This window comes from Thunnus thynnus, chromosome 14, assembly GCF_963924715.1.
Source record: "Thunnus thynnus chromosome 14, fThuThy2.1, whole genome shotgun sequence".
In the NCBI taxonomy this organism is placed as follows: Eukaryota; Metazoa; Chordata; class Actinopteri; order Scombriformes; family Scombridae; genus Thunnus; species Thunnus thynnus.
The window spans coordinates 21,924,172-21,935,733 of record NC_089530.1 but is presented as its reverse complement, the minus strand read 5'-3'; the positions used below and the strand labels follow the sequence as shown (position 1 = coordinate 21,935,733).

General features: G+C 41.4%; 1 protein-coding gene across 1 annotated transcript; it reads left to right on the top strand.

The window, feature by feature from the left end:
- Positions 1 to 738: 738 nt before the first annotated feature.
- ppp4r3b (protein phosphatase 4, regulatory subunit 3B) lies at positions 739 to 11,418 on the top strand. Its single transcript, XM_067610550.1, has 16 exons — positions 739 to 1,215; positions 1,959 to 2,014; positions 2,559 to 2,657; positions 2,883 to 3,506; positions 4,339 to 4,416; positions 4,823 to 4,939; positions 5,050 to 5,166; positions 5,969 to 6,100; positions 6,308 to 6,410; positions 6,513 to 6,554; positions 7,029 to 7,187; positions 7,415 to 7,584; positions 7,690 to 7,829; positions 7,975 to 8,123; positions 8,217 to 8,356; positions 8,957 to 11,418. Exons 1-16 carry the CDS (start codon positions 1,074 to 1,076, stop codon positions 9,059 to 9,061), a joined length of 2,373 nt encoding a protein of 790 aa, XP_067466651.1. The 5' UTR covers positions 739 to 1,073; the 3' UTR covers positions 9,062 to 11,418.
- Positions 11,419 to 11,562: the final 144 nt, after the last annotated feature.

Here is an 11,562-nt window from a genome sequence, read left to right as displayed (position 1 = left end):
TATTTTATTTTTATAATATATTTCTTTTACATTTTGTCTTGATGCCTTTTATGTTTTAAGTAAATTTATTGGAGGCTATTTATTTACATAGCCCAATATCACAAATCACAAATTTGTCTCAGGGTGCCTTACAATCTGTACAGCAATACAACATCCTCTTTCCTTAGACCCTTGAATTCGAATAAAGGAAAACTCCCTAAAAAAAACAATTTAACTGGGAAAAAATGGAAGAAACCTCAGGAAGAGCAACAGAGGAGGGAGCTCTCTCCCAGGACGGACAGGCATGCAATAGATGTAGAACAAGAAAGACAAATTACAGATATGCAGCATGGAACAGGATAACAAAATTATAATGGATTTATAATATATATAAGGAATGTGATAAAGAGGATGCCAAGCAGCTTCCAGGTGCCACCAGCCTTGTTGTTGAAATGTGCTATACAAATAAACTTGCCTTGCTAAAAAAGAAAATAAAAATAAAAAATGAAAACGCAAAGCAAGCAAACGCAGAGACCCATGGATGTATAATAAGACATATCTTACAGTCTCACATCTTATAATATATCCATGCTTGCATACTGGGCTAATAAACAGATTAATTCTGCAGGTAAATGCTGCTGCTGCTACTATTCTTGCCGGTAGGTGGCGCACGCGGCGCTGCTGCGGCTCTCCCATTGGACGACGCCGCTCTGCTCGGGAGCTGGAGGAGGACACGCGCGGCAGTTAGCGCTTGATTGACGTCGAGGAAGAAAAAAGGAACACAAGATCGGATTACAAGATGGCGGTCTGTGGACGTTAGCAGAGAGGCCGTTGGAGTTGTTGTGTTCTCTGTGAATTTTACTACTTCACATTAGGCCTCCTGTTGAGCTCCTTGACGCCGTGAACGTGATGTGTTCATGAAATAGCCACTAAGATATTTCCACGGCTGTTGTGAAGTTGACTTTTAGACGTGCATGTAGTGTAACATGCGGCTGGAAACAAAGTTAACAGGTCGCGGGTAGAAAACAGTCGACGGGGTTGAGGCGACAGCTTGTTAGCAGACAGCTAGCCTGCTAGCTCCGACTCGGTTAACCATGTCGGACACTCGGCGGCGAGTCAAAGTGTATACGCTGAATGAAGACCGGCAATGGGACGATCGGGGTACCGGACACGTCTCGTCAACCTTTGTTGAACGCCTGAAGGGAATATCGTTATTAGTTCGGGCCGAATCAGACGGTAAGTTCCCGGTTAGCATAGCCGCACCGACGTTACGTCGGCTAACGGTAGCATGCTAACTCCTGGTTGTTCGGACAGAAGGCTTCAGTTGGCAATTATGTTTACTTGGTTAACTTACTAGGGTTGCGTTTTTTATATTGCTGCAGCATTTGGAGCCAGGCTGTTGGAATAGCCAGTTTTATTCTTGTCTTTAGGCAAAAGACAATATGTTAAATAATTGGTTGTAGCAGGCGACGTGATCTCGGTAGCATGGGGGGGCCTCAAAGTCGAGTCCTGGACGTACAAAGTTGTTATGTTGCACAGGATAATACACCGTTATGTGTTCAAGTCAAGTCAGTTTTATTTGTTTAGCACTTTTCATACACAATGGTAGTTTAAGGTGCTTGATAAACATGATAAAATCGTTTTAAAGCAAAGTATAAAAATACAGAAATACAACGATTAAAAATGAACACCAAACCATTAAGTGCTTTATAGACAATTAACAGAATTTTGAAGTTGATTCTATGATGTACTGGGAAATAAATAATGTTGGAACAGGCTTGGCCCCTCTGTTTTAAGTTTTATCTCTGTTTTTACAACGTATTATTCAGGTTTTCACATTGTCTACTTAAATGCTCACTGCCTGGTAGATGTGTTGACCTTAACTTTCAAGAATTGGTGAAGTAATCATTTGGCAAAGTTTGTTGTGATTATTTGCACTAGTTCAACAGTTGAAAGTTGCTCAATTCTTTGTGTTGTAGGATCACTACTATTGGAGTCGAAGATAAGCCCAAATACTGCATATCAGAAACAACAGGTAAGTATAGATAAGCTGAGACTGGATCAGCTACTGAAGGAGTGCAAATACATACCTGTTAGATATGAGTTCTCAATATTTCCAGTATTAAGTTTTAATCAATTCAACATTAATACTTGGTGCTGGACACTTACTGCTACAATGATACAGATAGTGGAAATTTAGTACGCTGGTCTGATTGTCAATCTGGAAACAAGTAATAAGCATTTAACATCATTAGTAATTACCATACCAACAATAAAACAAACAAATATGAAATGTGTAACAGAAATTTCACATGGTTTGAAATGATAACCCTGAGTTAAATGTTTTCCTTGCAAATTATAGACAAAACAATGCCATCATTTCATAGGACTTGCTTGCCTTATACGTTTACAGGCATGAAAGAGCTTGTATGTGTGTTGCTCATATGTGAGTTTGCACTCTTTTTTTGTGTGTATGTGTGAGAGAGAGAAGGTTTGCAAACATATTTTAGTGTGTCCTATGAATGTACTGAGAAGCATTTTTCTGTTCTGTTAAATGTTTCTTTCTCCCTCTTTTTCAGGACACACTGATTGTCTGGTCAGAAGCAGATAATTATGACCTTGCTCTAAGTTTCCAGGAAAAGGCTGGCTGTGATGAGATCTGGGAGAAGATTTGCCAGGTAAAGTCAATCCAGTTTTACTTGATTTTTGTCTGTGCATTGTTTCAGCATTTTGTAGTGTCTAGTCAATTAGGGGAAGAAGATATTTGTTCCCTCGGGAGTACTCAAACGAGTGGTTTTGGTTTGCTGGTGCTAAAATGTAATTTACCCTACCTTACATAGGCAACACAGTGATACTTCTAGTTAAATTCTTTGCTTTATATCTACCAACTATTTACTGCTCAGGTGCAAGGGAAGGACCCTGCCCTGGACATCACCCAGGACCCCATTGATGAGTCAGAGGAGGAACGATTTGAGGAGATCCCAGAGACAAGCCACCTGGTGGAGCTCCCTCCATGCGAGCTAAGCAGACTGGAGGAGATAGCTGACCTTGTTACTTCTGTCCTTTCTTCGCCCATCCGGAGGGAAAAACTTGCCCTGGCCCTAATGAGCGAGGGCTACATCAAGAAACTCCTGGGTCTCTTCAGAGTATGTGAGGACCTGGACAACAGGGAAGGCTTACATCACCTCTATGAGATTGTCCGAGGTGTCTTGTTCCTCAATAAAGCGGCCCTCTTTGAGGTGATGTTCTCTGACGACTGTATCATGGATGTGGTGGGCTGCCTTGAGTATGACCCAGCGCTGGTTCAGCCTAAACGGCACCGGGAATTCTTGACCAAGACAGCAAAGTTTAAGGAGGTGATCCCTATCACAGACTCTGAGCTACGGCAGAAGATCCACCAGACCTACCGGGTGCAGTACATCCAGGACATCATCCTGCCCACACCGTCTGTCTTTGAGGAGAATTTCCTCTCCACACTCACCTCCTTCATCTTCTTCAACAAGGTGGAGATTGTCAGTATGTTGCAGGTAAGAATACAAACCAGGTAGCTTGTACTGTTCCTTTTGGCATAATCGTTGTCATCATAACCTATTATCTAATGGTGTAGACAATAAGTTATGGTGACCGAATTTCATTGCCAGTCAAGCAGGTTGATGGTGCATGTACAGTTTTGAATTTGGTGAGTGCCATTTTCACCATTTCCCCTCACTCAGATTTGTTTGACAAATGCAAAGAAACCTGTCTTCCCAGTGGCTTCCAGCAAATTCCAAGACCATAACATAACCTATAGTTTGGCCTATCTGTAATGATTAAAGTGATCAGTGGTTTTGTGAAATGTGAAATATTAAAGATTGTGAAAAAAAAAGATTTGAGTTTTTAATCAGACAGTTTTATTTGGAAAAATTTGAATCTGAAATGGACAAGTGAAAGAAAAAAGTGTCGTGTGTGCGTTATGGTAATAATGCATAAAAATAATATAAGTTATTTTGAAATATTCAGTGAATGTTCCCTTGTTTTTTCTGTTAAACGGGTTTTCAAAATGAAGCTTGTTTGAGGTTTGTGGAAAATAATTTGTACCACACAATCATTTTCATGATGCGGACAGTACCTTAAGGTCCGTCCATTTCAAAATGTTTTATATGTGATGGTTGTTTTTCAAGACAAATAGCAAGTGAAGTGTTAATCGTGTGTTGTAGTTCGCCGTTTTGATTCTTTCCTCTTGTTGCTTCAACCCTTGAATACAGATTGCCACGGGTTAAGTTTTGTTGTCTTTAGTTTCTTTTTATTTTAGCCTTTTATTTCTTCAGTGTCCTCGTTTTTTTTCTTTCTTTTTTTAACCCTGTTTTTCTTGTGTCACAGGAGGACGAGAAGTTCCTAACAGAGGTTTTTGCACAGCTCACAGATGAAGCCACAGAGGACAGTAAAAGGAGAGAGCTTGTAAGTCAAAATCTCCAGGCCAGGTTGATGTTAGTGTAGAAACCAAGTTTGAACTATATTATAATGTTGACTTTTATTGGTGTGAGTGTGAACTTGTTTGTAATAAACTTTGGCAAGATTATTCATTCAACAGTCCAGGCTCTTACTGAAAGTGAAATAGAAACTAGTTGATTTTATTGGCCTTTTATGTTTTTATGTATTTAACTTTGGAAAGCTCTCGTGTACTAGAACGGAGAAGATGACTGTGTTTGAGACTGAACCAAAAGAGAATTTTTCCGCTGCCATACAGTATCCCAAAAGAAGTAATGCTTTGGGATATTATTTTTGTCACTGATCTTTAACTGTTTGCTTTAATGTATCAGATGCTGAATAACCATTACATCTGTTTTTCTTCTGTACTCTTCAGGTGAACTTTGTCAAGGAATTCTGTGCTTTTTCACAAACGTTGCAGCCACAAAACAGGGATGCTTTCTTCAAAACTCTGGCAAATCTAGGCATTTTACCTGCTCTTGAAATAGTCATGGTATGTTCTGGGCATTGCATCAGTGTGAAAACCTAAGCTGATGGGGGTTTTTTTCTCACTCATGAATGCTCTCTTTGTCCCTTTTTAACTCTTGTTTTTCTCCTTCTCAGGGAATGGATGACTTGCAGGTGAGGGCAGCAGCTACAGACATCTTCTCCTACCTGGTGGAATTCAGCCCCTCCATGGTCAGGGAGTTTGTCATGCAGGAACCACAGCAGACTGACGATGTAAGTATCTGAACATCACTTTCAACAAATGTAGTTGCACTTTTTAGGTGCCAGGGAGCAGTTTGCTTCAGTTCGGCAATGGGTTTTTTAAAAATTCCACATATTTAAAACAAGTTTTTTGTTGCACAGTACATTTATGACAAAAGGGATAAACAGAATATTTAAATTATTTACTGTCCTCAAGTTCGTTGATACCAGTTTGATGTATTCAGCTTGATGAACAAACATGCCATAACCATATTTTCCTCATAGAGTTTTTATAGTTTCAAGTTGCACATGATTTATGTGCAAAAATCACAGTACACAGTAATACCCAGTTCATCACATCTCAGTTTTCATACTTGACAACCCAATTACTGAGATCATGTCACTTTTAGGACCTAATAATGGACTCTCGCCCAGGAAAGAATAAGAAACCCTGAGCCAGATTTTTTTTTTTCCCCCTCTGGGACTGGGTGGAGCATAACATGTATAAATATGGTACACACAAATGTAGTTGGCAGTCGTTATCACAAGAAACACCTTCAGCAGTTGGAGACAGCTCACAGAAATTGCGGTTGATTTACTGGTTAACATGTTCTCCTCTATACATAACAGAAGTGGAGCGTTTATAGTTCAGCGAAACCACAATCTACATTTGAACTAAATGTTCTTTCGATAGAGATGGGGTTACTTTACTGTGTCATGCAAATTTGTTAGTGAATTTCGCTTCTCTTTTATATTGTGTACTTGGATTGAAACTGCATCATCATAACTGTATCTTCTACTGTTTGCGTGTGTGTGTGGTTTCTTTTGTTTACAGGACGTGCTGCTGATTAATGTAGTGATCAAGCAGATGATTTGTGACTCAGACCCAGAGTTAGGTGGGGCGGTCCAGCTGATGGGTCTGCTCAGGACGCTTATCGACCCCGAGAACATGCTGGCTTCCACCAACGTAAGCAGAACCGATACACACACACACACCCTCCCACATCGGGTTAAGAGTGACGCCTGCCTCTGTCAAGTTTTTTAATGGAGACCGCACATAAAATGATGTCTAACTTTCAATCAGGCTTGTAAGCTGTTAAATAAAACCCCGATTGTTCCAACACTAAAACGCCAGCAGCACTGACACTCTCTCTTGTCTTTTGTGTCCTTTCAGAAAACTGAGAAGACAGAGTTTCTGAGTTTCTTCTACAAGTACTGCATGCATGTCCTGACTGCTCCTCTGTTGGCGAACACTGCACATGACAAAAACTCAAAAGGTGAGCCGGGGACAGACATCTTGCATAAACTGAACGTGACTGTTTCATACTGTGAGATAAGTGGAGAATTTGACTGATTATTCTTTTGGCTTGGCCTTTCAGACCTGCAGGAGGGATCAACTAAGATCAATCCAGTCTGTCCAGGTGAGTGTTATGTAACTCAACATCAATCATCAGTCAGAAACTTGTGCATGCCAGCACTTGCTGGGAATGATTATTCATGAAGCAGATAGTAACAGCATTTCAATTTTATCTCGGTCTCATATTGTTTCCTTCACCGTCGCCTGCTAGAAAAGGGTGAAATAAATGACCAGTACTGCTTCAAAATGGCTGAAATGATGCAATGTTTGTGATTTTAGACATTGTATGACATCATTTCCAGAGCTAATACTATAACAGATGTTTTGTTTAAAAAAGACTGGATAATAAGATAAAACTGAATATTACAGGATCACACACTTGCTTCCAATTGAATAACAAAAAAATAATATTTGTTGTTGGGAAAACGGCAAGACTGTAAGGTACTATATAGTCTGCAGCTTAAATGTGTAATGTGAATTTGAACTTTCGTAAATGCATTTGTAATGTCCTGACGTGGGTTTTTGTTTGTTTGTGTAGATAACTTCCAGACAGCTCAGCTGCTGGCGCTCATCCTGGAGCTGCTGACCTTCTGTGTGGAGCACCACACTTATCACATCAAGACCTACATCATGAATAAAGACCTGCTCAGGAGAGTGCTGGTGCTCATGAACTCAAAACACACCTTCCTTGCTCTTTGTAAGTCGTTCGCTCAGGATTCACACACGAACACACCTTCCTGTTTCTCTGTCATGCTTTCCCTATAAATGTCCTTTCAGTGTATATCTTTAGTATACTGTCAAGGTTTTTAACCATACCAGAGTTATGGATCTTACCAATGAACAGCCTCAGCATTGTTCTTGTTCACAGAATTCAGCACAAACGCAGCTTCATCTTTACAATGTTGTTGTCTGTGTTTGTCCAAGGTGCCCTGCGTTTCATGCGCAGGATCATTGGTCTGAAGGATGAGTACTACAACCGCTACATCATCAAAGGGAACCTGTTTGAGCCTGTCATTAATGCCCTGCTGGACAACGGCACCCGATACAACCTCCTCAACTCAGCCATCATAGAGCTCTTTGAGTTCATTAAAGTGGTGCGTAGTCACACACCTTGATGAAAAGTGTTCATCTGTATAAAGTGTGTTCACGTGGCACTGAGACTGGTTCGTTAATCTTTTTCCATTGTCTTCTCTTTGCAGGAGGACATCAAGTCTCTCATAGCTCACATTGTGGATAACTTCTACAAAGCACTTGAATCCATCGAGTACGTCCAGACTTTCAAGGGCCTGAAAGGACGGTACGAGCAGGAAAAAGACCGGCAGAGTCAGAGACTCAACAGGTCAGTAGTCTGATTGGCCACAAAAGGTCAAATAAGTGCAGTCAAGTGATCGTAATCTTAGAGATTATATTTTCATAGATTTTTTAACATTCCCAGTTGCAAAACAGATAATTGTACTTCAGCGGTTACATTTTTTTCCCTGCAGATATCGCAGAGATGCACGGTCGTTGGACGAGGATGAGGAGTTGTGGTTCAACGATGATGAGGATGACGATGATGGAGAGGCTGTCGAGAAGAGCCGAATGGAAGATGACTTCTCTGACAGCTACGGCAAATACATGGAAGCCAAAAAAGGTAATCTGCTCTGGCATTACTGTATTTATCCTCCTGGAACCCCTTCATCTCCAGAGTGCAACAGCCCTTTAAGTTTGATATTTACTGTCTCAGGAGCTGCCAACGGAGCTAATGGTGCCAACAACAACGGGAAGGCTGCTGCCATCCCGCCTGCCTCACCAGCCGTCACTCCAAACAACAGTTCAACATCCTCTGTCAAAACAGTTGCTCTTCCTGCCACACCAGTAGTGAAGGTAATGAATCTATAAAAATAATGCTGTGAAGATTAGAGACCAGGATCACCTGTTTTGATTGTTATTCACTAAACTGACCAGTTTGCCAACTACTCTAAGCCAGCATCATCGCTGCTGTCAAAGAGGTTTCGATGTTCAGTACTTGAGGACTGAAATGCAACATTTTTTCATAATTCAGAAATGCGACACAACTTGTAAAGCCAGTGCAGTTTCAAGTGTTACCTCTTAGGCAAAGCTGTCCTTAAACACTGCGAACAGAAGAGCAAAATCACACAGACCTTATTGTCTCTTAGTCATGTTCTTGTGTAGCAAAGTGAGTCCAAAATTAGAGTGAAGCTAATGTCTACATTACATGTTTCAGATTGGGCTGGTAAATGAGAATGGTGCTAAATGAGCTATCAATTAGTGTGTGTTTATTTTCTTGTTTGTCCACATTCTTTCACAAAATTGTGTGACATCCCTGAGCTGCAAACATATGTCTTCCTCGTCCAGAAATGAGAGCTGATAGCGACGGACAGAAAGCAGCTGCAGAAATCAGAGTTAATAATCTTAGTAAGTTTTTAAATGTTTTTAATTTGGCCTTGCTTGTGTTTCTCTCAGACTGCTCTGGTTGGTTTGGTGGACTACCCTGACGATGAGGATGAAGAGGAAGAAGATGAGGAGGAAGAGCAGTCTCCGAGGAAGCGGCCCCGCCTGAGCTCTTAAGGCTAAATGTCCTCTTTTTGGTCGTGGCGGGACGGACATCGAGTCCCTCCCATCATCCCTCCTCTGGTCGTCTCATTGGTCCTTGGCCTGCTTGTGCCACCTGTCAGTCTCAGTGAGGAGACAGACAAAGACGAGCTCCCACCTCACTCAGTTCCTCCTGATCTCTGCTCCTCTTTTCTCCCTCAGTGGAGGGAGATGGAGAGCTTCTCTTTTACTGGAAAGAAAGACAGATCTGTCTGTTCCTTCAGCCCCTTGATTTTTACCTCTTCCTCCTACCCACCGCCTCGTCCTGGGGATCCCAAAAGCTCCTTTCTTCCTCCCGAGGAACTCACTGACCCTTTACAAACTTTCATAACACTCTCCTGCTCTCCCTGTTCTGACCTCCTTCTGAACAACTTTCTCCCCCCTCATCCACCATCCTGCCTACCGACCAGAGGGGCTGCGGTGGAAATAACAGTGCCAAGGCGGTTCCCAACTCTGCTCTGTTGCTATAGCAACAGCAGTAAGGAAGCTGCGGTACTACAGCAACCCCACAGGAACCCTCACATGTCCTTATATGAACTTTCCCTTCCATCCTCCTCGACCCGAGCCAGAGAGCTCCAGAGGCAGAGGAAGCCAGAACACAAGCAGCCAGTGTATGAACTGTTCAGCGAGCCAGTCAGGCTAGCAGGACTAGCCGTCATAGTTATAGAAAGCTTGACTGGCTGAAGCAAAGTGTGCCGCCCTGCCACAGAACTGTTCAGCTTCATCGGGGATAGAGGGATCTAGGCAACATAGATGAGTCAAACAAAATGTTTTAGAGACGAGGGAGGTAACAAAATGTACCAGGATGAAAACTCAGCAGTAATGAGGCTTAGATCCAGAGGAGCAGGACTCAACCTTCAAAAGCCATTGCGTCAGTTTGGCCAAGGCACACACACACATACACACACACACACACAAAATAAAACACACACGACGTCTCGCACACAGGACTGCGTTAGCCAGAAATCCTGTATTTCATGAATTTGTTAAAAAGTACTGTACAGGTGTTTTTTTTTTTTTGTTTGTTTGTTTTTTCTTTTTAATCATTTGCCCCTGATCTGATTTTGAAAGGGGGGAGAGACACCTACCTACCTGTGTATTTTTTTTGTTGTTGTTGTTGCACAAAGAGGTGGGGTCACTGTTCTCCCTTTCAGTCCAGTTCATTTGATTCAATGTAAAATGCAGAGAAGTTGCAAATGGTGGTTTTAAAAATAACGTATTAAAACTGCAGTAAAGTCATTTTTGCAGCCAACATTTTGAGGATGTCTGGAGTTTTGTATTTTAGTGGATTTAAGAATTTAGTGGCGTCTTTAGTGGCGCACATAGCCCCGTTTTTATTTTTATTTTTTTGTTTTTTTTTTGTTTTGTTCTTGTTTTAACTGGGTGACAAACCTGAGCTGTCGGTGTGCTTAGAGTAGACATAGCGCACACTTTAGTTTCAGGAGTTTCAAGGCTTGGCACCCTCCTCCCCCCCTCAAACAGATCTCAGGTTCAGAATTCAATTTGTGTCACAAAAAGCAAATCCACCTTGTCTGTGCGCTGTAACACTGCTAGCTGGTGAAACATCTCACGTTTATTACTGAATAGAGAAGAAATCTAGAGAGTTATACGGGGCTTGAGGTGCCAGGAGCTTTTTATCTCAGTCTGATGGTCCAGAAAGTTCAGCACCAAGTTGATCCAGGCCAGGAGGTATCCGGCTTAGCTCCACAGTTTACGTCTAATTTCAAGTTTACTTTGACCTGTCCTTAAACAACTCTGCATATCAAAAATGTGTTGAAGGAAAACTTTTTTTCTTTTTCTTTTTTTTTTTAAAGTTTAATTCAAACTCCATGATTGGATGAGCTGTTTGTATTACTTATAATTTTAGCCCCCAGAGTTGATGCAGTGGAGCTTTTGAATGAAACTGTGTAGGAGGAGTATTTCTCAGCACAGCACAGCAGGTTTGACAATGTCAGAAGGGGCAGAGACACATTTCAGTGTCGGGTTGAAACATTTCTCGTGTCGACATCTTCTCTCCTGGTCTCGCCACAAGCACATTGAGAGGCAGATGAAGGGAATTGAAAGAGTCAAACTGCAAGCAGCAGGGTAGGAAACACAAAACGATCATTGCCAATGTGCTTTTCAGAAGTTATGAGGGAGAAAGCAGTACATGAGCAGTGAATTGTCTTTTCTCCTGCAACACATTCTGTCTGTTAGTGTCGCCCAACAATATGACTGTTTTTGCTCTCCCTTGATGAATTTGTACCAAGTGCATTTACTACCACTATCCATTCTTAACATTTGTATGAATTTATTTGATAAGTTTTGAAATTAAATGTGACCCTGACATTGAACTTGTGAATCTAGCTTTGTTTGAATAATTTACTGATTGGCAAATATCCCAAACTTGACTTTCAAGCAGCTTTGGATTTTATAGTTAGTGGACTTTTATCTCAATATGATTTGTACCGTTTGTTTTTAGGATTCTGCCAATTATT

Excerpts from the sequence above, each read along its gene's own strand:
- ppp4r3b (XM_067610550.1), top strand. The coding sequence starts at position 1,074 with ATGTCGGACACTCGGCGGCGAGTCAAAGTGTATACGCTGAATGAAGAC. Across the intron at positions 4,417-4,822 it reads ACAGTAAAAGGAGAGAGCTT|GTGAACTTTGTCAAGGAATT; the intron begins GTAAGTCAAAAT and ends TGTACTCTTCAG. Across the intron at positions 8,124-8,216 it reads ATACATGGAAGCCAAAAAAG|GAGCTGCCAACGGAGCTAAT; the intron begins GTAATCTGCTCT and ends TTACTGTCTCAG.